Below are 26,673 nucleotides of genomic sequence, written 5' to 3' on the forward strand. Positions count from 1 at the left end.
GACAGTGAGCTAAAATGTCTTATCATTACAATACTGTTTAGACCTTCTTAGATATCATCAGTGCTTGATATAGATTCTATATGTTTGCTTGGAATCAGGTCCAAACTATGATTTTAGGCACTGTCCGGATAGATTCCTCTTATCTAGCGGTGACTATAAGCTAAATGTCTCTTACTGTTTACATCTTGTTAGATATCATTAGATATTCTCTTCTTACCTCGAGGTGACGGTGAGCTAAAATGTCTGTCTTATCATTACATGACTGTTTAGACCTTCTTAGATATCATCAGTGCTTGATATAAATTCTGTATCCTTGCTGGGAATCAGGTCCAAACTATGATTTTAGGCACGGACCGGATAGATTCCTCTTAGATATGTAGTGACTAAAAGGTTTCTAAAACTTCACAATACTGTGTACACCTTCTAATGCCTCATCAGTGCAGTTTTCTAAACTGCAGTCAGTGCAGTGGATTCTAAATATCTAGAGCTATAATATACGTACAATTGGCAATTCATGCCGATACAAATGGAGACAAAATCTTAAGATGGTCAATGAGATTACAGTGTAGGTGGATACACAGGACTCTTCATATCTTATTAGGGTCATCAGTGCCGGAATGGAAATAGGTTGTGGCTACATCGACCAATGAGATTGTGTATAGTGAATTATTGATACATTGTTGTATAGTCACAGTCATGTTAATATTCACAACTGGCAGCTGTTTGGTAGAAGCATCTCAGCCCCCGTATTCCCAGCATTGTGCTTTAAAACTTTTTGGACCCTCCAATGAACTGGTCACAGCGGCACAGAGGATGTTCGACTGTCGAAGAGAAAGTCTCTGCTTTCCGTATGATTTTAACGAGACCGTGAACTGCATTGTTAGCGGTCAGATCCTTAGAGGGACACATCCATTCTCTTCTTGAAGGACTTGCTTGTCTTGGCCCCCGGGGGATTGAGCGGTGTGACTCCGGAGCTTCCCCCTCTGTCCAGTAGGTGGCCGCACTGAGTCACTCTTATGACTTTTTGCAGCCATCTTTCCCTCTGCAAAGCAGAACAAGCAGTGTACGAGAGAGCAGGGGAGAGGGACGGAGCTGCTGCTGCTGCTGCCTCTGAACTGTCTAAGTCTGGATGTCCCCCGCTTTGAGGAGAACCCTACTACACTCCAACCCTGCGGATTAGAAGCCCCAGCAGATACCATGGATGAAGCTATCCACAGTTTGCAGGAGAGACAGTTACTGGAGCACAGAGATTTCCTGGGGTAAGGCGATTTCTTGGACTTGGAGCTCCTGTCGCTGCCTGAGAAGTGAAGTCCAAGGCGAGCTCCTACTAACCTGTCACTTCTTTGCAGAATGGACTACCCTTCCTTATACCTGTGCAAGCCCAAGAGGGGCATCAAGCGAGACGACAGCAAGGTAGGAAGTTTTATTTCTTATAACGGGGGAGGAGAGGAGTGGGGGGGTTGCGATCCCAGACAGTAGATCTGACTTGCTCGGAATCCTAAGTGTCTGTCTCGTTGGATACGATGTAACAGACACCGGCGTCTCTCTTTCTTGATGGATCTTTTTAATCTCCTCGTTTTAAGGAGACCTACAAACTGCCTCACCGGCTCATTGAGAAAAAGAGGAGAGACCGGATAAATGAATGTATCGCGCAGCTCAAAGACCTTCTGCCTGAACATCTCAAACTCACGGTAAGGTCTCCGCCTGGCGTCTTGTAGTCATCTATAATTGAGAGGCATGAATATTTCACCAAGCCCATTGATCTGTTCTGGGGTCATCGGCGTGAGGGTGCGCGCCACGTTGTTTGCCCTGCACGCGTAGGTTTCTCTTATCTGGTGTGCAGGCGGTTGGCTCGTCTGGGGGGGGGACAGCTGGCGTTTGGTAGTGACTGTCTCTTTTCTTATTCCTCCAATGTTTTTCCGGATCGCAGACGTTGGGGCACTTGGAGAAGGCGGTGGTGCTGGAGTTAACTTTGAAACACTTGAAGGGTTTAACGTCTTTGACGGAGCAGCAGCACCAGAAGATCATCTCATTACAGAACGGTGAGTGCGGGTTACATCGGCTTCGTCTAGGACGCTGCCAGCTTGATAGTCCATAATTTGGTGGAGTGGGACTCCTCTGTATCTGTATAATGCATGACAATTGGGTCCAAATTAAACTGATTTTAGGGAACTTGGGGGTCATATGTAGATCATGGATCAGTGAAAATATTTTTAGGTTGGGAGATTGTCGTGACGAAGTTTTGTGTGCACCTCAAAGCTCTGGAGATGTTACTGATGGTCCTTTAATTGGGGTCTTGAGAGGGAGACACCGGATTATTTCTGTGTCCGGAAGTCTTTTGTCACTGCAATAGCTGGACTCTGACTCACCGATTCGAGACGTTTGTACAAGAGGTGGTGTTTCTGAGGAAACAAGAGACTAGGACATGAGGTGGAAGTTAGGTAAATTGTGGTGTGGAGGCTTCACGAGGGAAGCTGATAAGCAGATGTCACTTGTTGACTTTACTCCTTGTCTGTGTTTGCTATGAACAGGAGAACGTTCCATGAAAACTCCCATTCAGTCAGATCTGGACGCTTTCCATTCCGGATTTCAGACGTGTGCCAAAGAAGTTCTGCAGTACCTCTCCCGGTTTGAGAGCTGGTCAGCCCGAGACCAGAGGTGTACTCAGCTCCTTAACCATCTCCATACTGTGTCCAGCCAGATCCTGCCCAGTTCTCAGCTACTGTTACAGCAGATCCCTGGTGGAAAAACAGCTTCACCGTCCCCGTCGCGAGGGGTTCCAAAAGTAGAGAACCAAACAAACTGTGTGCCGGTCATTCAGAGGACACAAAACCTGGAACTGAGTGAGAATGACACTGACACCGACAGTGGGTATGGGGGCGAGGGGGAGAAGATGGACACTAAAGCTGAGGGACAGAGTGCCGGCAAGGGCCAAGAGGCCAACAATGTGACCGTCAAGCAGGAGCCTCTGGATGAACCGTCCCCTAAAAGGTTTAAGGCGGAATGTCCCGGATTGGGAGGGTCGGGCTCTGGCTCGGACGCCATTCTTAGACCTGATGCCAATCTTCTCAACACGTTGATGGGATTTGGAAGTAGTCCTATTGCTCAACAAGCTCCTTTCTGTTTACCCTTCTACTTCATCTCGCCCTCGGCGGCGGCCGCAGCCGCAGCGTATATGCCTTTCCTAGACAAGGGCGGTTTGGAAAAGTACTTGTACCCAACGGCCGCCCCCATCCCTTTCATCTACCCTGGAATCCCGACCCAGGCTGGAAGCACGTTCCCATGCCTATCCTCTGTCCTCTCTCCCGAGAAGATGGCCGGCTGCTCCCCAAGCCTACTCTCCGAGCTCCCGTCATCGCCCTTCCAGGCTGGTGGTCCAAACTCACTGGCCGCAGAGGACCTTCGGGAGCCCTTACAAGACCTCTTGCAGCCTCCTAAGGAGAACTGATGCTAAGACACTGGGAGTCCGAGCTAAAAAAAAATTTCTATATACTTATCTATATCTATGTATAAGGAGCCGCTCATTTTTGTAGCAAGTATTGAAGTATCTTACCGGATCAACATTAGGGTTGTATATTGATGGGACGAATGATGGCTGCTTTAATTTAACTCACAAAGTGCTGGTGTTAGCCGAGCGGAGGTCGCGGAACCTCCATACGGAAGGCATGTAAGTGTGAATATGCTTTTAGCGTGACTCCTCCCCCACCCGATACCTGGTGAGAGGAACATCTGGGGTAAAATTGGGACAAAAAGTTTACAAAAAGTTCGATTAGGTGAAATATGAATTGTCAGACTCGGACGGGGCTCATCCCATATAGAATGTATAACGGGAGGTCCTAGGGATGACCCTGACCTAGTGAGACAGGTCCCCGATCCCAAAAAATTTGCTAATTACGAAATATAGAAAATTTAAAAAGGTCCTATATCTTATCTGGAATTCTATATAATATTTTGTTACCCCCCTCACTAATCCCCATACATATGGGGGGGGAAATTTTTACTAATGTGTCCGAAATAATTAATTATTTTAAATATTTTTTTAAAAAATCAGACAATTTTTTTTTTTCATTATTTGGACAAAAAAAAAAAGTTGATCCGAATTAAAGGGGGAAAAAAAATCAAACTTTAAAATCAGACAAATTTTTTTTTTCATTATTTGGACAAAAAACATATGGGGGAAATAAATGTACTAATGTGTCCGAAATATGGAAAAAAAAAAAAAAGTTTATCCAAATTAAGAGGAAAAAAAAATCACACTTTAAAAAAAATAATAAAATAAAAAAAATAAAAAAAAATTTAAAATCGGGCTGTAAATTTTTTTTTTTTTTTTTAAAAAGTTACCCGACTTAAAAAAAAATTCTAAAATTTTATATAGAGTTATTCCAGTAAACCCCCCTCCCCATAATTTGATTAATATAATTTGCTGTAATTACTCATGACTTGAGATTGTAATAGAATTAAAAAAAAAAAAAATTATTAAAACACAGCCCCAGCTAATGGAATCTTACAGTAGACAATCATGGATGTGGTAGCCGGGGCTTTTCCCGCCAGGCGTCGCGCGTATAACGAGTAATTATTCCGTAACCTGTTATATAAGAGCTGTAATTATACCTTGTGCGGCGGAGGAAGAGAGAGAATATCGTGTTCTCACTTCTACGAAACGGGATCAGCCAATAAATTACGTAATCGGCCTCTTGCGTAGATTATTTAATTCAGAAAAAAAAAAAACAAAGCAAAAAAAAAAAAAAAAAAACACACACGCCCTTCGCCCATGTGACCTGTGAGGTTACGACCTCTCGTACTCCGATCCCGCGTCCCGTCCTACGCCATCTCTATGTTGTATGTTAATGTTGGTCCTGCAGCCATGGCTTTTGGGGTAAAGGGGGGGGGGTATGATTTTTAAAAATGTTTTTTTTTTTAATAGTTTGTCTTGCTGTATAAAAAAAAGCCTCAAGTTGTGTTTTTGAAAAAAAAAAAACTTTTTGAAACTTTTTTTTTTGCCGTATTTCAGTATTTTTTTTTTCCTCCGTCTCTAAGTCGCACTTTAAATTTTAACCAGTTTCTTCAGATAAAACTTTGCACTTGACGAGACTTTTTTCTTCTTTTTCTTGATACTTGAAAGTGGAGTTTAGTGAAAAAAAAAAAAAAATTCTTAAAAAAAAATAGAACGGTAGCACTTTATTGGTTGACCGGCCGTGAATGAGGGGGGGGGGGGCGGGTGTTTGTCTGATGTCTCTTTATTTAAAAAAAAAAAAAAAGTGCGAATTCCCCAACCTGAATTTTTTTTTTTTTAGAATATATTTGCTCAAAATAAAAAAATGTAAAAACAAAAAAAAAAGTGCACTGAAATGAAAATTAAAAATATTTATTTGTAGAGTTAAAAGTTAATAAAAAAAGTTCTTGCTGAACTGATGGAACGGGGGAGGCAGAGTCCGTGGCTGCCCCCTGCCGGATTTTCTTGTCTGTTAACCTCTTGTGCACTGGAGACAATTTTGCGTGGGCTTATGCTGACAGCAGATGGATAGAAACCATTCCACCGAGCAGTGTTGTGTTTTATATATATATGTATATCGCAGGGGACGAGGCTCTTAAAGGGGCGCGCTGAATGTCACTGCGGTGCTGAGCACCTGTTTACTGGACTCTGTCTCTTTAAATAAAGTTTTTTGTTTTTTACATTGAATTTATAGACACATTTTTGTTTGCCCTTTGAGATAAGTGTGACCGAAGCCAATGCGATGACGTGACCTGAGGGTCTCCCATTGTTGATCCAGTTCCAGTCACTTCTTGCCTATAGGGGGCAGTATTATACCTGTTCTATTCTTATTCACAGGGGGCGGTATTATAGTCGTTATATCTTGTATGTTGGTCACGGGGGGTAGTATTACGTTATATGTGAAGTATTATAACGGTTATATCCTGGTCCACAGGGGGCAGTATTATAATGGTTATATCCTGGTCCACAGGGGGCAGTATTATAACGGTTATATCCTGGTCCACAGGGGGCAGTATTATAGTAGTTATATCTTTATCCAGATTGTCTCTTATCCATAAAGTCCACTACTACAACGGGGGCGACACTGAGCGCTGGAATAAGCTATTCCTATGACATTTTGCACAGTCTTTTTACTTGAGATTGATTTTCCAATTTTAAATAAGTAACTGGAATTGATCTTTACATCTGTCTGCTAGGTTCCCTGTGCAAGCACTAGGTTCCCGGTCTGCTAGGTTCCCGGTCTGCTAGGTTCCTGATCTGCTGGGTTCCCTGTGCACTAGGTTCCTGGTCTGCTAGGTTCCCTGTCTGCTAGGTTCCCGGTCTGCTAGGTTCCCTGTCTGCTAGGTTCCCTGTCTGCTATGTTCCCGTGCTGCTAGGTTCCCGGTCTGCTAGGTTCCCGGTCTGCTAGGTTCCCGGTCTGCTAGGTTCCCGGTCTGCTAGGTTCCCTGTCTGCTATGTTCCCGTGCTGCTAGGTTCCCGGTCTGCTAGGTTCCCGTGCTGCTAGGTTCCCGGTCCCACTAGTCTTCTAGGTTCCCGGTCTTCTAGGTTCCCTGTCTGCTGGGTTCCTGGTCTGCTAGGTTCCCTGTCTGCTAGGTTCCCTGTCTGCTAGGTTCCCCTCTGCAAGGATCCCTGTCTGCTAGGTTCCCTGTCTGCTAGGTTCCCCTCTGCTAGGTTCCCTGTCTGCTAGGTTCCCTGTCTGCTGGGTTCCTGGTCTGCTAGGTTCCCGGTCTGCTAGGTTCCCGGTCTGCTAGGTTCCCTGTCTGCTAGGTTCCCTGTCTGCTAGGTTCCCCTCTGCAAGGTTCCCTGTCTGCTAGGTTCCCGGTCTTCTAGGTTCCCTGTCTGCTGGGTTCCTGGTCTGCTAGGTTCCCCTCTGCTAGGTTCCCTGTCTGCTAGGTTCCCCTCTGCTAGGTTCCCTGTCTGCTAGGTTCCCTGTCTGCTAGGTTCCCTGTCTGCTAGGTTCCCTTGACATCCACTTTGTGACAGTCTACCCCCATTTATATATGATGATACCTCTACAGCGACTATATGGCGGTGCTAAGGTACAAATTGCCTTTAAAATTTGCCAAACTTTATGTGATCCCTTTAAATAATTAGTTTTCTTAGCCTGTAGCCTCCGAAAGTAATTTTGGGTCACCAGATCCCCGTCACATCGTGGCACCCTCCATACTTAGATTTCTTACATTTTTCTTAATTTTTGTTTTACAAAAAGATTTTTAAAATAGTTTTTTTTTCTCGATGAAGTCTTTTACAGAATTTGGCGTATTTCCGAATTTTTTACAAGTTTAAAAGTCGTGAAATCCTGTCCTGGAGGCCACCAGACAGCGGAGATAATGACGGGGGAAGCTGCTGCTTCGTTTTCTTCTTCTGAATGTTTTTTTTTTTTTTTTTTTTACTATAGGACTTAAAGAAGACCTTGTCTAGATATTTATAGGTTGTTGCCAAGGTAGCGCTGTGAGATATCGCACTTCATTGTTATGTAAGAGGTGAGATGCGACAGAGAGTGACTAAGGGTGAATAATCCCCTGGGTTTAGGTTTTTTTTGTTTATTTTATTTTATTTTTTGTAATTTTATTTTTTCGCTGCTGTTTTTGCCTAAAACGCTGTGTTTAAACAACGTTCTACAAACTTTACGAGCCGCCGCCGTGGCCCGTCCTTGTAAATACATGTGAGATACATCCGAACGGAATGATGTCTGATGAGCTATTTTTGTAAAAGGGGGGGTAACGTTTTTTTTTTTTTTTGCAAATTAATATATATGTTATTTGGAAGGATTTGCGGTAACAGAAGCCGCACTTTTGTTGCGATGCTTTCGCTTGGTATATACTGTGTGCTGCCATAAGTTATTGAAATAAAAAAGTGAGGAAAAAAAAAGACTGTCCGTGTTGTATCATTGTTGTCCTTCCCTCTCCCTACATCTCATTTCCTCTCCCTTCATCTCCTTTCCTCTCCCTACATGTCCTTTCCTCTCCCTACATCTCCTTTCCTCTCCCTACATCTCCTTTCCTCTCCCTACATGTCCTTTCCTCTCCCTACCTGTCCTTTCCTCTCCCTACATCTCCTTTCCTCTCCCTACATCTCCTTTCCTCTCCCTACATGTCCTTTCCACTCCCTACATGTCATTTCCTCTCCCTACATCTCCTTTCCTCTCTCTACATGTGCTTTCCTCTCCCTACATGTTCTTTCCTCTCCCTACATGTCCTTTCCTCTCCCTACATGTCCTTTCCTCTCCCTACATCTCCTTTCCTCTCCCTACATGTCCTTTCCACTCCCTACATGTCATTTCCTCTCCCTACATCTCCTTTCCTCTCTTACATGTCCTTTCCTCTCCCTACATCTCCTTTCCTCTCTTACATGTCCTTTCCTCTCCCTACATCTCCTTTCCTCTCTTACATGTCCTTTCCTCTCCCTACATCTCCTTTCCTCTCTTACATGTCCTTTCCTCTCCCTACATCTCCTTTCCTCTCTCTACATGTGCTTTCCTCTCCCTACATCTCCTTTCCTCTCCCTACATGTTCTTTCCTCTCCCTACATGTTCTTTCCTCTCCCTACATGTCCTTTCCTCTCCCTACATCTCCATTCCACTCCCTACATGTCCTTTCCTCTCCCTACCTGTCCTTCCCTCTCTCTACATGTGCTTTCCTCTCCCTACATGTCCTTTCCTCTCCCTACATCTCCTTTCCTCTCACTACATCTCCTTTCCTCTCACTACATCTCCGTTCCTCTCCCTACATGTTCTTTCCTCTCCCTACATCTCCTTTCCTCTCCCTACATGTCCTTTCCTCTCCCTACATGTCCTTTCCTCTCCCTACATCTCCATTCCACTCCCTACATGTCCTTTCCTCTTCCTACCTGTCCTTTCCTCTCTCTACATGTGCTTTCCTCTCCCTACATGTTCTTTCCTCTCCCTACATGTTCTTTCCTCTCCCTACATGTCCTTTCCTCTCCCTACATGTCCTTTCCTCTCCCTACATGTCCTTTCCTCTCCCTACATCTCCATTCCACTCCCTACATGTCCTTTCCTCTTCCTACCTGTCCTTTCCTCTCTCTACATGTGCTTTCCTCTCCCTATATGTCCTTTCCTCTCTCTACATGTCCTTCCCACTCCCTGCATCTCCTTCCCTCTCCCTACATGTCCTTCCCTCTCCCTACATGTCCTTTCCTCTCCCTACCTGTCCTTTCCTCTCCCTACCTGTCCTTCCCTCTCCCTACATGTCCTTTCCTCTCCCTACCTGTCCTTTCCTCTCTCTACATGTCCTTTCCTCTCCCTACATGTCCTTTCCTCTCCCTACATGTCCTTTCCTCTCCCTACATGTCCTTTCCTCTCCCTACATGTCCTTTCCTCTCCCTACATGTTCTTTCCTCTCCCTACATCTCCTTTCCTCTCCCTACCTGTCCTTTCCTCTCCCTACCTGTCCTTTCCTCTCCCTACCTGTCCTTTCCTCTCCCTACCTGTCCTTTCCTCTCTCTACATGTCCTTTCCTCTCCCTACATGTCCTTTGCTCTCCCTACATGTCCTTTCCTCTCCCTACATGTTCTTTCCTTTTCCTACATATCCTTTCCTCTCTCTACCTGTCCTTTCCTCTCCCTACCTGTCCTTTCCTCTCCCTACCTGTCCTTTCCTCTCTCTAAATGTCCTTTCCTTTCTTATATGTCCTTTCCTCTCTCTACATGTCCTTTCCTCTCCCTAAATGTCCTTTCCTTTCCTATATGTCCTTTCCTCTCTCTACATGTCCTTTCCTCTCTCTACATATCCTTTACTCTCCCTACATGTCCTTTCCTCTCTCTACATGTCCTTTCCTCTCTCTACATATCCTTTACTCTCCCTACATGTCCTTTCCTCTATCTGCATGTCCTTTCCGCTCCTTACATGTCCCCCCTACATCTCCTTTACTCTTCCTACATGTACTTTCCTCTATCTACATATCCTTTCCGCTCCCTGCGTGTCGTTCCCTCCCTCTCTCTACATGTCCTTCCCTCTCCCTACATGTCCTTTCCTCTCTCTACATGTCCTTTCCTCTCCGTACATCTCCTTTCCTCTCCCTACATGTCCTTTCCACTCCCTACATGTCCTTTCCTCTCCCTACATGTCCTTTCCTCTCCCTACATCTCCTTTCCTCTCCCTACATCTCCTTTCCTCTCCCTACATGTCCTTTCCTCTCCCTACATTTCCTTCCCTCTCTCTACATGTCCTTCCCTCTCCCTACATGTCCTTTCCTCTCTCTACATGTCCTTCCCTCTCCCTACATGTCCTTCCCTCTCCCTACATGTCCTTTCCTCTCCCTACATGTCCTTTCCTCTCTCTACATGTCCTTCCCTCTCCCTACATGTCCTTTCCTCTCCCTGCATCTTCTTCCCTCTCCCTGTCTGTCCTTTCCTCTCTCCATATGTCCTTTCCTCTCCCTGCATGTCCTTTCCTCTCTACATCTTCTTTCCTCTCCCTACATGTCCTTCCCTCTCCAAACATGTCCTTCCCTCTCTCTACATGTCATTCCCTCTCCCTACATGTCCTTCCCTCTCCCTACATGTCCTTCCCTCTGCTTACATGTCCTTTCCTCTCTCTACATGTCCTTTCCTCTCCCTACATGTCCTTCTTTCTCCATGCATGTCCTTTCATCTCCTTTCCTCTCTCTGCATGTCCTTTCTGCTCCCTACATGTCCTTTCTGCTCCCTACATGTCCTTCCCTCTCCTTACATGTCCTTTCCTCTCCCTACCTGTCCTTTCCTCTCCCTACTGGTCCTTTCCTCTCCCTACCGGTCCTTTCCTCTCTGTACATGTCCTTTCCTCTCCCTACATGTCCTTTCCTCTCCCTACATGTTCTTTCCTCTCCCTACATGTCCTTCCCTCTCTCTACATGTCCTTCCCTCTCTCTACATGTCCTTCCCTCTCTCTACATGTCCTTCCCTCTCTCTACATGTCCTTCCCTCTCCCTACATGTTCTTCCCTCTCCCTACATGTCCTTCCCTCTCCCTACATGTTCTTCCCTCTCCCTACATGTCCTTCCCTCTCTCTACATGAACTTCCCTCTCCCTACATGTCCTTTCCTCTCCCTACATCTCCTTTCCTCTCCCTACATCTCCTTCCCTCTCCCTACATCTCCTTTCCTCTCCCTACATCTCCTTTCCTCTCCCTACATGTCCTTTCCTCTCCCTACCTGTCCTTCCCTCTCTCTACATGTACTTTACTTTCTTACTTTCCTTCTCTTGCCTCTTCTTCTATTCTCCTCCCTTCCTCTTTCTCCCCTCTTTCCTCTCCAATCTTTCCTTAACCACTTATATCTTATTCTTCCCCCCCTCTTCTTCCCTTCTGTTCCTTTCTCACTTTCCTCTCCCTTGCTTCTCTTCACGTTCTGTCTTCCCTCCTCTATTATTTCCTTCTCTTCATTAATATTACTTTACCTTCTCTGTTTCCTCATCTCTCTTTCTGTTCCATCTTCTTCCCTTCTATCTCTTCTCTCTCCATTTCTAACCTTCTCTTTTCATCAACACTCTTCTCTTGCCCTTTTCCTCCTTCTCTCTTTTTCCAAACCTCTTTCATCTCTCTTCTTCCATTCTTTCGTCTTATCCTCTTTTTCCGATCTCTTGCCTCTTCTTCCAGTATCTTCCCACTTTTTCCTCTGTTACCTTCTCTTCCATTACCTTACATTTTCTCCCCCATTGTTTTCTTTCCCTTTGTTCTCTCTTTCATTTCCATTCTGCCTCATGTCACCTCTTTTCTTATCACAACTTTCTCTATCGGGAGGCTCACCCCATCCTCGGTCATTCTTCATAACAGCTACTTACTCCATGGAGGATGACCCCAGGTAGACGACTTTTCCAAATGAAACCTAAAGGTTTGGGGGTTGTTCTAAGGATTGCCTTGGGTCCCTACTGCTGATAGGACATTGCCGGCTGCTGCACCCGGTGCCAGCTTCGATGGCGGCTTTGCATGTGCTCGGTCCCCATGGAGTTAAAGAAATATTCATGTTTCTGTTTCTCATCTGGTAAAATTACTAGTTTGAGTTGCTGGATTATCGCAGCTGCCTTGTTGATCATACGCCCCCTAATATGATATAAAACCGCAAATAATACAGTAACAACCTTGGGTAGAGGAGGAGGCGTCCTAGACATTGCAAAAATGCAAAAAGCTGAGGCCAAATATTTCAGAAATATGGGCACTTGAAGGCCAACTAACGCTAGACGTGGTACAGTGGTGGTGGCCTGAAGAAGAGGTTGGTGGTTACTCTCTAGTGGTGGGTAGAGATGAGTGGACCTGGACTTTTGGATCGGTGTGCTCCATTCGGTGGCTCCGGAGCAAACCTGTTGCTTGATGGTCTGCAGAGCGGCCAATCAGGCAGCTATACAACCCTAGCAACAACTAGGTATGGCTGTCATTGGCCAGTTGTTCCATCAGGTGTCCAAAGCTCTGCTTCCCATCAAACAATATCTCTGGGATAGGCAGACAAAGTGTCGGACTGTCCAGGGTAGGTGGAGCCAGTGTTTGACTGACCAGGGTAGGTGGAGCCAGTGTCGGACTGTCCAGGGTAGGTGGAGCCAGTGTTTGACTGACCAGGGTAGGTGGAGCCAGTGTCGGACTGTCCAGGGTAGGTGGAGCCAGTGTTTAACTGACCAGGGTAGGTGGAGCCAGTGTTTGACTGACCAGGGTAGGTGGAGCCAGTGTCGGACTGTCCAGGGTAGGTGGAGCCAGTGTTGGACTGTCCTGGATGGGTGGAGCCAGTGTTGGACTGTCTGGGATGGGTGGAGCCAGTGTTGGACTGTCCATGATGGGTGGAGCCAGTGTTGGACTGTCTAGGATGGGTAGAGCCAGTGTTGGACTGTCCGGGATGGGTAGAGCCAGTGTTGGACTGTCTAGGATGGGTAGAGCCAGTGTTGGACTGTCCGGGATGGGTAGAGCCAGTGTTGGACTGTCTGGGATGGGTGGAGCCAGTGTTGGACTGTCCGGGATGGGTGGAGCCAGTGTTGGACTGTCTGGGATGGGTGGAGCCAGTGTTGGACTGTCTGGGATGGGTGGAGCTAGTGTTGGACTGTCTGGGATGGGTGGAGCTAGTGTTGGACTGTCTGGGATGGGTGGAGCCAGTGTTGGACTGTCTGGGATGGGTGGAGCCAGTGTTGGGCTGTCCGGGATGGGTGGAGCCAGCGTTGGATAATACTAGACCTCAAAGATACACCGCGAGAGGGTGGCCCCAGACCGGCATGAGGCGGAGCTGCCTAATGGAGAATAACGAACCTAAAGTTTGGGTCCACTCATCTCTAGGGGTGATCTTTCAGGTGGTGGTGGTATCGTTGGCTTCCATCAAGTTGCCTACCAAGGGTCATCCACCGGTTTCTACAATGTGGACGTTACGGTGGTGGAGGGGCTGTAGGGGACAAGTTTCCCAGTACATTGGTGGCGGCCATCGGGAGGGGATGATGAGGCAGAAGAACAGGCAGGATCACAGCTTCATCTACTTACGCTTGATGGTTGCAATACATCCAACCCGTGAAGGCACAATCCTCAGCAGTCACACCATACAGTAACAAACTATCAGGACCGGAGAAGGATCCGGAACAAACACTCGTCTCACACTAAGGACAAGGGTCTTCTCTCTGTGACAATGTCTGGTGCTAATGTTCAATGAGAAAAGCAAAGAAATGAATGAAAATAAAAGTTTTTGCCAAGTAAAAAATCACTGGAAAAGTTTGTGACCTGTGACGAAGAGGAAACCTCCTGCAGCCGGTAACATCAGCGTCTAATAATGGATGTGAAAAACTTTTATTGTTACACGGAAATCCTCCATCACGTCCTCAGATCCGAGATGAGACTGACTGCAGCCCGAACACAAGAGGGAAGAGACAGACATTACATATACAGGCAGTCCCCGGGTTACATACAAGATAGGGTCTGGAGGTTTGTTCTTAAGTTGAATTTGTATGTAAGTCGAAACTGTATATTTTATAATGGAAGTTTTAGACAATTTTTTTTCTTTTGCCCCAGTGACAATTGGAGTTTCAAAATTTTTGGTGTAATTGGACCAAGAATTATCAATAAAGCTTCATTACAGACACCTTACAGCTGATCATTGCAGTCTAGGACTATAGTAAAGCATCCAGAGAGCTTCACCAGAGGTCACATGGGGCAGAGGGGTCCGTCTGTAACTATGGGTTGTCTGTAAGTCGGGTGTCCTTAAGTAGGGGACCGCCTGTATACACATGTACATAGGGGCAGTATTATAGTAGTTATATTCCTGTACATAGGGGGCAGTATTATAGTAGTTATATTCCTGTACATAGGGGGCAGTATTATAGTAGTTATATTCTTGTACATAGGGGGCAGTATTATAGTAGTTATATTCTTGTACATAGGGGGCAGTATTATAGTAGTTATATTCTTGTACATAGGGGGCAGTATTATAGTAGTTATATTCTTGTACATAGGGGGCAGTATTATAGTAGTTATATTCCTGTACATAGGGGGCAGTATTATAGTAGTTATATTCCTGTACATAGGGGGCAGTATTATAGTAGTTATATTCCTGTACATAGGGGGCAGTATTATAGTAGTTATATTCCTGTACATAGGGGGCAGTATTATAGTAGTTATATTCCTGTACATAGGGGGCAGTATTATAGTAGTTATATTCTTGTACATAGGGGGCAGTATTATAGTAGTTATATTCTTGTACATAGGGGGCAGTATTATAGTAGTTATATTCTTGCACATAGGGGGCAGTATTATAGTAGTTATATTCTTGTACATAGGGGGCAGTATTATAGTAGTTATATTCTTGTACATAGGGGGCAGTATTATAGTAGTTATATTATTGTACATAGGGGGCAGTATTATAGTAGTTATATTCTTGTACATAGGGGGCAGTATTATAGTAGTTATATTCCTGTACATAGGGGGCAGTATTATAGTAGTTATATTCCTGTACATAGGGGGCAGTATTATAGCAGTTATATTCCTGTACATAGGGGGCAGTATTATAGCAGTTATATTCTTGTACATAGGGGGCACTATTATAGTAGTTATATTCTTGTACATAGGGGGCAGTATTATAGTAGTTATATTCCTGTACATAGGGGGTAGTATTATAGTAGTTATATTCCTGTACATAGGGGGCAGTATTATAGTAGTTATATTCCTGTACATAGGGGGCAGTATTATAGTAGTTATATTCCTGTACATAGGGGGCAGTATTATAGTAGTTATATTCCTGTACATAGGTGGCAGTATTATAGTAGTTATATTCCTGTACATAGGGGGCAGTATTATAGTAGTTATATTCCTGTACATAGGGGGCAGTATTATAGTAGTTATATTCCTGTACATAGGGGGCAGTATTATAGTAGTTATATTCTTGTACATAGGGGGCAGTATTATAGTAGTTATATTCTTGTACATAGGGAGCAGTATTATAGTAGTTATATTCTTGTACATAGGGGGCAGTATTATAGTAGTTATATTCCTGTACATAGGGGGCAGTATTATAGTAGTTATATTCTTGTACATAGGGAGCAGTATTATAGTAGTTATATTCTTGTACATAGGGGGCAGTATTATAGCAGTTATATTCTTGTACATAGGGGGCAGTATTATAGCAGTTATATTCTTGTACATAGGGGGCAGTATTATAGCAGTTATATTCTTGTACATAGGGGGCAGTATTATAGTAGTTATATTCTTGTACATAGGGGTCAGTATTATAGCAGTTATATTCTTTCACATAGGGGGCAGTATTATAGTAGTTATATTCTTGTACATAGGGGGCAGTATTATAGCAGTTATATTCTTGTACATAGGGGGCAGTATTATAGTAGTTATATTCTTGTACATAGGGGGCAGTATTATAGCAGTTTTATTCTTGTACATAGGGGGCAGTATTATAGTAGTTATATTCCTGTACATAGGGGGCAGTATTATAGTAGTTATATTCTTGTACATAGGGGGCAGTATTATAGTAGTTATATTCCTGTACATAGGGGGCAGTATTATAGTAGTTATATTCTTGTACATAGGGGGCTGTATTATAGTAGTTATATTCTTGTACATAGGGGGCAGTATTATAGTAGTTATATTCTTGTACATAGGGGGCAGTATTATAGTAGTTATATTCTTGTACATAGGGGGCAGTATTATAGTAGTTATATTCTTGTACATAGGGGGCAGTATTATAGTAGTTATATTCCTGTACATAGGGGGCAGTATTATAGTAGTTATATTCTTGTACATAGGGGGCAGTATTATAGTAGATATATTCCTGTACATAGGGGGCAGTATTATAGTAGTTATATTCTTGTACATAGGAGGCAGTATTATAGTAGTTATATTCTTGTACATAGGGGGCAGTATTATAGTAGTTATATTCTTGTACATAGGGGGCAGTATTATAGTAGTTATATTCCTGTACATAGGGGGCAGTATTATAGTAGATATATTCCTGTACATAGGGGGCAGTATTATAGTAGTTATATTCTTGTACATAGGGGGCAGTATTATAGTAGTTATATTCTAGTACATAGGGGGCAGTATTATAGCAGTTATATTCTTGTACATAGGGGGCAGTATTATAGTAGTTATATTCTAGTACATAGGGGGCAGTATTATAGTAGTTATATTCCTGTACATAGGGGGCAGTATTATAGTAGGTATATTCTTGTACATAGGGGGCAGTATTATAGTAGTTATGTTCTAGTACATAGGGGGCAGTATTATAGTAGTTATATTCCTGTACATAGGGGGCAGTATTATAGTAGTTATATTCTAGTACATAGGGGGCAGTATTATAGCAGTTATATTCTTGTACATAGGGGGCAGTATTATAGTAGTTATATTCTTGTACATAGGGGGCAGTATTATAGTAGTTATATTCCTGTACATAGGGGGCAGTATTATAGTAGTTATATTCCTGTACATAGGGGGCAGTATTATAGTAGTTATATTATAGTATAGTATTATACTAGTTATATTCTTGTACATAGGGGGTAGTATTATAGTAGTTATATTCCTGTACATATTGGGCAGTATCATAGTAGTTATATTCCTGTACATAGGGGGCAGTATTATAGTAGTTATATTCTTGTACATAGGGGGCAGTATTATAGTAGTTATATTCTTGTACATAGGGGGCAGTATTATAGTAGTTATATTCTTGTACATAGGGGGTAGTATTATAGTAGTTATATTCCTGTACATAGGGGGCAGTATTATAGTAGTTATATTCCTGTACATAGGGGGCAGTATTATAGTAGTTATATTTCTGTACATAGGGGGCAGTATTATAGTAGTTATATTCCTGTACATAGGGGGCAGTATTATAGTAGTTATATTCTTGTACATAGGGGGCAGTATTATAGTAGTTATATTCCTGTACATAGGGGGCAGTATTATAGTAGTTATATTCTTGCACATAGGGGGCAGTATTATAGTAGTTATATTCTTGTACATAGGGGGCAGTATTATAGTAGTTATATTCTTGTACATAGGGGGCAGTATTATAGTAGTTATATTCCTGTACATAGGGGGCAGTATTATAGTAGTTATATTTCTGTACATAGGGGACAGTATTATAGTAGTTATATTCCAGTACATAGGGGGCAGTATTATAGTAGTTATATTCCTGTACATAGGGGGCAGTATTATAGTAGTTATATTCCTGTACATAGGGGGCAGTATTATAGTAGTTATATTCTTGTACATAGGGGGCAGTATTATAGTAGTTATATTCTTGTACATAGGGGGCAGTATTATAGTAGTTATATTCCTGTACATAGGGGGCAATTTTTATTGTAAAAACCAACAAAATACAATTAAACAAAATCATAAATACATTCTTCTGTATACACAATTAGGAATCAAACAAATATAAACTCAGAGTAAATGTAACTTAGAGTCCATAGCTGCTGCTGGAAAGGAAAAAGAAGAAAACTAAATCAATAAATATAGAAATTAAACACCAGATATATTCCTCCATAATTTCCTATTTCTCTGGTCTTTCCTGATTTCCAGTGATTTTATCCACCTTAGCTCAGACAATATCTGGGATACCACAGCCATGTAGTTATAGTCCTCACTATGCAGGGACACCCGGGTTCTGGCATGCCATTGGTAATACTTTATCACTGTTATTATGAGATACATGGTTCCCGGATCTATATCACCATCTGGAGATGGGACGCCATAGATGATGTCCGGGTACTGGAGGAATTGCAGCCTCGGGATGTTCAGCAGGTCAGATACTTCCTTCCAGATCTTCCTCCCTCCCCAGCAGTCAGAGATGAAATGCTCCATCGTCTCCTCCTGCTGACACCCCAGGGGACACTTCCTATCTGCCACACTCACAAACTTTAGGTTCCCTCTCACAAATAACTTCCCATGTAGTGACAACCAAGAAATATCAAACAACTTGTGGGGAAGTCGCTTCGCATTGAGGAACCTGAGACTCTTCTGTAAGGTGGTGGTCACACAGTCTCTGAGAGCGAGTGGGGAGTGGTAGAAAGCCCGACATATCCTAGTATAGAGATCTCTCCTGGTGTTACTGACAATGTAGGACTTCTCCAGCTTCCACATCCTGACACACTTCAGACCATATACCATGTACTGGGGGAGGAAGCCAGGAGTCCATCGGCCCCTCTTGAGACTGCCGCCTCGCACCCAAGACTCTGCAAAAGGCAATATCCAGTCCCTGACACTACTTACCCACAGGAGACCATTGTTTGAGTCCAGGCAACCAAAATTGACTTTCAGAAACATGGAGTCAAAGAAAACCCTTGGATTTAACATATCCAGCCCACCCTCTCTCCTCTGCAGGTAGGTGATCCCTCTTTTTACTGGGTTCAACCTGTTCCCCCATAAAAGCTGGAAGAACAGGCTAAAGAGCCTAGCGGAGAAAGATTCTGGCAAAGGAAAGACGACAGAGACGTAGAGGAAGACAGGGACCAGGTAAGTCTTCAGCAGAGTAACCCTTTCTCTATAGGTCAGCCTCCAGTTCTTCCATCGCTGAACCTTTACATTTCCGGTATCCAACTTCTCTTCCCAATTTAGTTTGGCATTATCTTCCCTCCCGAATTTAACCCCAAGGATCTTAATATGGGCGGAGGCCTTGGCGAATTGTGGCAGATCAAAGCCAGGAGCAGTATCCAATGTCCAGAAAGCTTGACTCTTCTCAAGGTTGACCAGAGACCCGGAGGCCTCTGAGTAACTTCTGATGGCTGTGGACAGCATCTCCACCTCACGAGGTTCAGATATCACCACAGTCACATCATCCGCGTAGGCGACTACCTTCAAAGGCAAGCAATGGGGGACAGGCACCCCCTGAAAATCACACCGCTGCAGTGATCTCAGGAACGGGTCGATAGCAAACACATACAGCAGTGGACTCAGGGGGCAGCCTTGTCGCACCCCAGCCTCTACCCCGAAAGTGTCCCCCTGCCAACCATTGATCAGAGGAAAGCTCTCAGCCTCTCTATACAAAGTTCTCAGCCAATCTATAAATTGTCCCGGAATACCGTACTTTGACAAAGTGGCCCATAGATAATCGTGATCAACCCTGTCAAAGGCTTTAGCCTGGTCCAGACCTACAACATATCTCCCACACCTCAGAGCTTTACATCTCTCAAACATCTCCCTTACCGAGATGACTGCTCCAGAGATGTTCCGCCTTTTTACTGTGCCGTACTGAGAGCCTGCCAACAGTGCCGGGGACAAACAGACTAATCTAGAGAAGAGGATTTTTGCCAGAATTTTCCTATCAACATTCAAGAGGGCGATCGGCCTCCAGTTCTTGATGTCACTAGGCTCCTTACCTTTAGACAGCAGAATAAGGGAGGACACTCTCATGGATGGAGGCATCAGGTGATTTTTTAGACAATTGGTAAACACATCCACAAGGATCGGGGCTAAGAGGTCTCTGAACTTCTTATAGAATTCTGCTGTAATACCGTCAGGACCTGGTGCCTTCTTCAGATGTAACTTATCAATGGCCTCTTTAACCTCCTCCTCTGTTATTTCTGCTGTCAAAGGAGAAAAGTCCAAATCTTTAGTGTCAGGGCCCGGAGTTGCCTCCAAGAATTGAGCCATTTTGTCTTTATCCAAAACCTTCTTCTGAAATAACTCAGCATAGTAGGATCTCACCACCCCCAGGATACTCTCCCGAGATTCCTGCAAAACTCCCTGGGAGTCAGTGAGACCTGTGATCGATTTCTTAGCCACACGTTCCCGGCAACTCTCATATGGATCTGGCGTGACTAAGTTTCCATAGTCACGCTCCACAACCAGGGACGTGTAGCGGCTGTACTGATACTGCTTTATTTCAGATTTCAATCGGTCAATCTTTTGTTGGTCATCCCCACCCGCCGAATAGAGTGACTCCAATTCTTTCCGCAGCTTGAGATACTGGCTGTACTTATTCTTACCCTTCTTCACTGACAGTCTCTTCAAGAGGGACCGGATCTCCTCCTTCACGTCCTCCCACCAGTCGGATATGTGGTTATAGAAATACACTCTCTCCGATTCACCCTGTATAAGAGAGTGGACTTGCTCCTGGACAAACACATCTTCTAATAGGGTAGAATTTAGTCTCCACAAGCCTCTTCCTATATCTGGCCGTTCTGTATTACCTAAGTAGAAGTATAGGGCCAGGTGATCCGAGTATGGGACAGACTTCTCACTTCTATCCCCAATGACCTCCGAGGGAGTCACCAGCGCTAGGTCTATTCTACTATGCCTCCCAGCACAGGAGTAGGTAAATTTGGGTTTCCTACCACCCTGCACAAAGACATCAGACAAACCTGACTGTGCTATAATATCATTTAAGACCTTAGAGTCCCTAGCAAGAGGCCTACCAGTGGGTCTGTCACTCACTGTCCTAGTGGCGTTGAAATCACCCGCCATGATGACTGGGAGAGATGTAAATAAATATGGCTTCACATCATTAAATAGATTGACTCTGTCAGTCACTGTCTGTGGACCATAGATATTGATAAGCCGGAGCCTTCTACCTCGGATAGTAACCTCCAGCACCAAACATCTTCCCATCGACACCTCGGTTAGTCTGTGAATGGTGACATCGTGGGTATTAAACAGTATGGAGACACCGGCACACGGCTCCACAGACAGTGACCAGATGGACGGCCCGGAGCGCCATTCTCTCTCTGCTTCTTTTAACAAACTAAGACTATTAAGATGAGTCTCCTGTAGGAAAAAGACATCGGCATCGAGATAATGTAGATGTTCATACACCGCATGTCTTGTCCTTCTTGCCCTAATGCTGTTGACATTGCTAGATATTATTTTCAGATTAAAGTTCGCCATTAGAGCCATAACAAGAAGCAGAGAGAGTGTCCCCATCATCATAAATCTGGATCAGATCCCTCCTCTTCACCACCCGTCTCCATGTCTGATTCAGACTCTGGCCCCACCCTATGGGGTCTCCGTTTTGAGGGGGGGTCACCATCGGGATCCTCATCATACTCTGCCACCATCCTCTGCAGTTCCTTCTCTAGCTCCTCCTCTGCGTCTGACTCTGAGAGGACACTGAATCTATTGACTGTCATGGTCATGTCTGTTCCACTGTCCACTCTGATCTTAGATGACTTGTGAACTGTGGTCCACTCACCCTCAGGCTTCCGGGTGGACCTATCTTTCTTCCTCCTCTTATTAGCAGATGTTGTGGCTATAGAGGGAATGAGCACTGAGGGTGGTGCAACCTGCTGGACAACTTCCATATCTCCCTCTGTGGTTTGGGTCTGAGGCTGGTCTGGTGTTGGTACAGCATCACTTGATTCTAGGACCTGCTGAGGTTCTGGCGTAGCCTGATCTGACCCTAATAACAAAGCCTCCTCCTCCCCCAGGTCATCTGCCCCTGCCAATAGGTCTTCATCAGGGAAGCTCTTACATATGTTGTGCCAGGCATTGGGACAATCCCTGTGGGCATGCCCGATCTCACCGCACAGGTTACACCTGATGTTTTGGCAGTCCGCACTCACATGGCCGATATCCCCACACAGGCTGCACTTGACCACAGAGCAATTACTGGCGATGTGACCGACTCTACCACATTTGAAGCATCTACGGGGCTGACCCGGATAGAAACATACCCCCTTCTCCCGGCCAATGAAGAAGGAGTTGGGCAGATGCTGGGTTATGTTGTTATATTGTCTTAATTTCACCAGGACCTTCCACCCTCCTGTCCAGATCCCGTCCTCATCCCGGGTCTTGGTGAGCTCTGACATGAGGTCACAGTGCCTCTTGAGCCAGATGACAATATCCTGCTGGGGAACAGACTCATTCCAGAAGATGACTGTGACAGTGACTGTACCAAGTTTAGAGATGGGGATGAAGCTGAAATTATTCCACCCCTCTGCATCTCTAAACCTGGGGAAGATGGCCCAAAAGCGGTCCAGGTTGCCCATCAGCTTAAAGCTCACATCATATCCCTGGCGATCGGGGAGGTTAATTACTGCCAAAATGTCACTTGGCGAGAAACCCATTTGTTCACACAATAGCGACCTGACCACAAACCGCCTGTCAGGTAGGTCCTCCTTGGCCCCTTTGTGCCTAAATCTCACCACATTCCTCCTCTTAAATGCCTGACCGGTGTAATGAGAGCCGGATGAAAAAGATGGTGCACCCCGGCTCCAGGCGTTGCCAGAAGAAGACTGGTGAGGGCCAGTACCCTGCTGTGTCTGGGGGCGCTGCGGGGCTCCTGCACTCTGAGGGTCTGATACCTCAGCAACTAGAGGGGGGAAGTCCTGAGCATCAGACTGTACTACCCCCTCCCCACCATCAGCCTCCATACACTGCTCTGCCTGCTCTATGGCAACATCCCACACAGACTGCGCTTCCCCTGCTGGAACATTATCACACACAATGGTATTATCAGGAGGAGATACAGATGCATCAGCATTATCACCAACATTGGGGGCAGCAGCATCACAGACAATAGGGGCAGCAGTATCACAGATATTAGAAACAGCATTAGGCACTGATGTATGAGCAGTATCAGGCACTGAAGTCCCATCAATGTCAGTACAATCAGTCCCAGCAGAGTCCTGATGATCCTGCTCAGATGCCACAGTGTTACCTTCAGGATCAGGTGCACAGTCCTGCTGCAGTGAGCCGTCAACTGGGACTTGTGGTGCTTGTTCTCCGCTACCATCAGGCAGATGTCCACGTTGCACGCTGAATGCTGGGACATGTGGTGTTTTCACTGCTCTGGTAACATCAGAGGGACGGCTGTGATCCTTCTGCAGATTACAGGCTGCTGGGACTTGTGGTGCTTCTGCTGTGGGTGGTTGCTGATCCATGGCTTCATCCCTCTTGTAGAGATCCCTTTGCTGGTATGGGAAAGTCGCAGGCTGGAGTATAGGTTTCCCCTTGGTCTCAGTTGCCGGATTAGATGCCCCTCCATGATGTCTCTGGGCCTGGAAGCGCTCCTGGTTCCTGTAGGTCTCTGCCAGGGGACCCATCTGCTCCAGGACAGCCTCAGTCTGGGCGACATTGTCAGCGAGCTGCTTGGCCAGGGTGGTCAGCTTCTTGTCTAACAGCTCATGTCTCTCCGGGTTTGCTGCCTTGAGCTTGTAGGCACAGTCAATGTTTTTTTGTAGCAGCAGGTTTTGTTCCTTCAGGTTTCCCAGTCTCTTTACCAGTGCTGGGATCTGATCAGCCAGGAGGAGCTCAGGTGCACGCTCAGCCGCTGCATAGGGAGTTGCTGCAGGTGCACACTCAGCCGCTGTACATGGAGTTGCTGCAGGTTTCTTACAGGTGGTAGGTGATGACACTCTGCTGGCTCCGGGTCTCTGCACCACTGTTGGGTTCTGACGCGCTGCTGCTCTTACTGCGGGGGGATGACACTGTCCAGTAGCAGCACTTGTGGCAGCCTGAGGCCTCCCTGCTAGTTTGGTCTCGGCCTTGCTGCCTCCACTCCCATACCGTGTGCGCTCAGAGCGGATCAGTACAGGCTGCTGCAGGTTCTCCAGCAAGGTCTGCTTCTCCAGAGATGTCCTCCTCTGCCTGGCTGATGGAGGTGTACACGGCACAGCTGAGGCTGGGGCTGGAGGCTTCCTCTGCTCCTGCACAACCTGCTCGCTCCTCTGTCCTGGATGACCCGACATTGTGTTCCCACTCACTGGCTTCTGCTGCACATTCACACTGGTAGGTGACTTCACCAAACTGGAACTTACTGCTGCTTCTTTCTTCACAAACTCTTCATTCTTTACATGACTACTTCTGGCTGAACTGGAGCCGCTGACATGACTTACTGAACCAGAGATTTTAGGATTCTCATCCATTAGTTTTGGTGTCTGGGAGTTATTTCCCAGAGAAGGCCTTGGAGCCTGGGCCTTGCATGGGGAACTTCCCCACCCAGGGTGGCCCCGCCCTGGGCTAGCTCCAGACATGAGGAGACCTCAGGAGCTCACACTGCACACAACCTCTCAGCAAGGGGGCAGTATTATAGTAGTTATATTCCTGTACATAGGGGCAGTATTATAGTAGTTATATTTCTGTACATAGGGGGCAGTATTATAGTAGTTATATTCTTATACATAGGGGGCAGTATTCTAGTAGTTATATTCTTGTACATCGGGGGCAGTATTATAGTAGTTATATTCTTGTACATAGGGGGCAGTATGATAGTAGTTATATTCCTGTACATAGGGGGCAGTATTATAGTAGTTATATTCTTATACATAGGGGGCAGTATTACAGTAGTTGGGGACTGATATATGATGATTACAGGTCACACATGGAAGCCGCTATATTCCTGTGGAGTGACTTTGTATCACGAGATGCTGGAATAATCCCATATAACATGCTGGAGGCTCTCAACCCCCTGAAGTGAAGTAATTAACATGGGATTATAAACAGATCCTGCAGATTATAGTCACTTTGATCTGATATTTTGCTTTACAAGAATCATGTGCAAATGTCTAGAGTCATTATGACCTGCAAATTATAGGGTCACACCAGGAATGACTGGAAGAGGCGGAGGAGGGGGGTGCACATGAATCTATGAGGACATAATGATAATGGAGACACGATGGACATGTCACCAGGTACCAGGAGGACTGACAGGTGAGTGCGGCTCTCAGGACAGATAGATGTCACACAGATCCTACAGAGACACAACCATGATATGAGGCCCAGCGGGATGTGCCAGACACAGATTATAGAAAATACAAGAATTGCTCAGATTAATCAGAAGCTCCGGAGCTGCAGGCAAGTTATTATAATATGTTCTATATATCTCATCCAGACAGATATCTCCATGGACAAATGTCCTGAGCTCTATGGGTGGTCATAATTATCACTACTATAATACTGCCCCCTATGTACAGGAATATAACTACAGGCAGTCCCCGGGTTACATACAAGATAGGGACTGTAGGTTTGTTCTTAAGTTGAATTTGTATGTAAGTCGAAACTGTATATTTTATCATTGTAGTTCCCGACAATTTTTTTTTTGCCCCAGTGACAATTGGAGTTTCAAATTTTTTTGCTGTAATAGGACCAAGAATTATCAATAAAGCTTCATTGCAGACAATTTTAAGCTGATTATTGCAATCTGGGACTATTTTAAAGCATCCAGAGAGCTTCACCAGAGGTCACAGTGGGCAGAGGGGTCCGTCTGTAACTATGGGTTGTCTGTAAGTCGGGTGTCCTTAAGTAGGGGACCGCCTGTACTATAATACTGCCCCCTATGTACAGGAATATAACTACTATAATATGCCCCCTATGTACAAGAATATAACTACTATAATACTGCCCCCTATGTACAGGAATTTAACTACTATAATACTGCCCCCTATGTACAGGAATATAACTACTATAATACTGCCCCCTATGTACAAGAATATAACTACTATAATACTGCCCCCTATGTACAAGAATATAACTACTATAATACTGCCCCCTATGTACAAGAATATAACTACTATAATACTGCCCCCTATGTACAGGAATATAACTACTATAATACTGCCCCATATGTACAAGAATATAACTACTATAATACTGCTCCCTATGTACAGTAATATAGCTACTATAATACCGCCCCCTATGTACAGGAATATAACTACTATAATACTGCCCCCTATGTACAGGAATATAACTACTATAATACTGCTCCCTATGTACAGTAATATAACTACTATAATACCGCCCCCTATGTAGAATATAACTACTATAATACTGCCCCCTATGTACAAGAATATAACTACTATAATACTGCCCCTATGTACAAGAATATAACTACTATAATACTGCCCCCTATGTACAGGAATATAACTACTATAATACTGCCCCATATGTACAAGAATATAACTACTATAATACTGCTCCCTATGTACAGTAATATAGCTACTATAATACCGCCCCCTATGTACAGGAATATAACTACTATAATACTGCCCCCTATGTACAGGAATATAACTACTATAATACTGCTCCCTATGTACAGTAATATAACTACTATAATACCGCCCCCTATGTAGAATATAACTACTATAATACTGCCCCCTATGTACAAGAATATAACTACTATAATACTGCCCCCTATGTACAAGAATATAACTACTATAATACTGCCCCCTATGTACAAGAATATAACTACTATAATACTGCCCCCTATGTACAGGAATATAACTACTATAATACTGCCCCCTATGTACAGGAATATAACTACTATAATACTGCCCCTATGTAC

General features: G+C 44.7%; 1 protein-coding gene across 1 annotated transcript; it reads left to right on the forward strand.

Annotated features, from left to right (window-relative positions):
* Positions 1–983: 983 nt before the first annotated feature.
* BHLHE41 (basic helix-loop-helix family member e41) lies at positions 984–5,680 on the forward strand. The gene is made up of 5 exons (XM_072145074.1): positions 984–1,259; positions 1,350–1,413; positions 1,584–1,691; positions 1,931–2,042; positions 2,532–5,680. The coding sequence occupies exons 1-5, from the start codon at positions 1,198–1,200 to the stop codon at positions 3,446–3,448; spliced, it is 1,263 nt and encodes a 420-aa protein (XP_072001175.1). The 5' UTR covers positions 984–1,197; the 3' UTR covers positions 3,449–5,680.
* The last annotated feature ends 20,993 nt before the right edge of the window (positions 5,681–26,673 follow it).

The sequence above is a fragment of the Engystomops pustulosus genome, chromosome 4 (genome assembly GCF_040894005.1).
Source record: "Engystomops pustulosus chromosome 4, aEngPut4.maternal, whole genome shotgun sequence".
Lineage (NCBI taxonomy): Eukaryota > Metazoa > Chordata > Amphibia > Anura > Leptodactylidae > Engystomops > Engystomops pustulosus.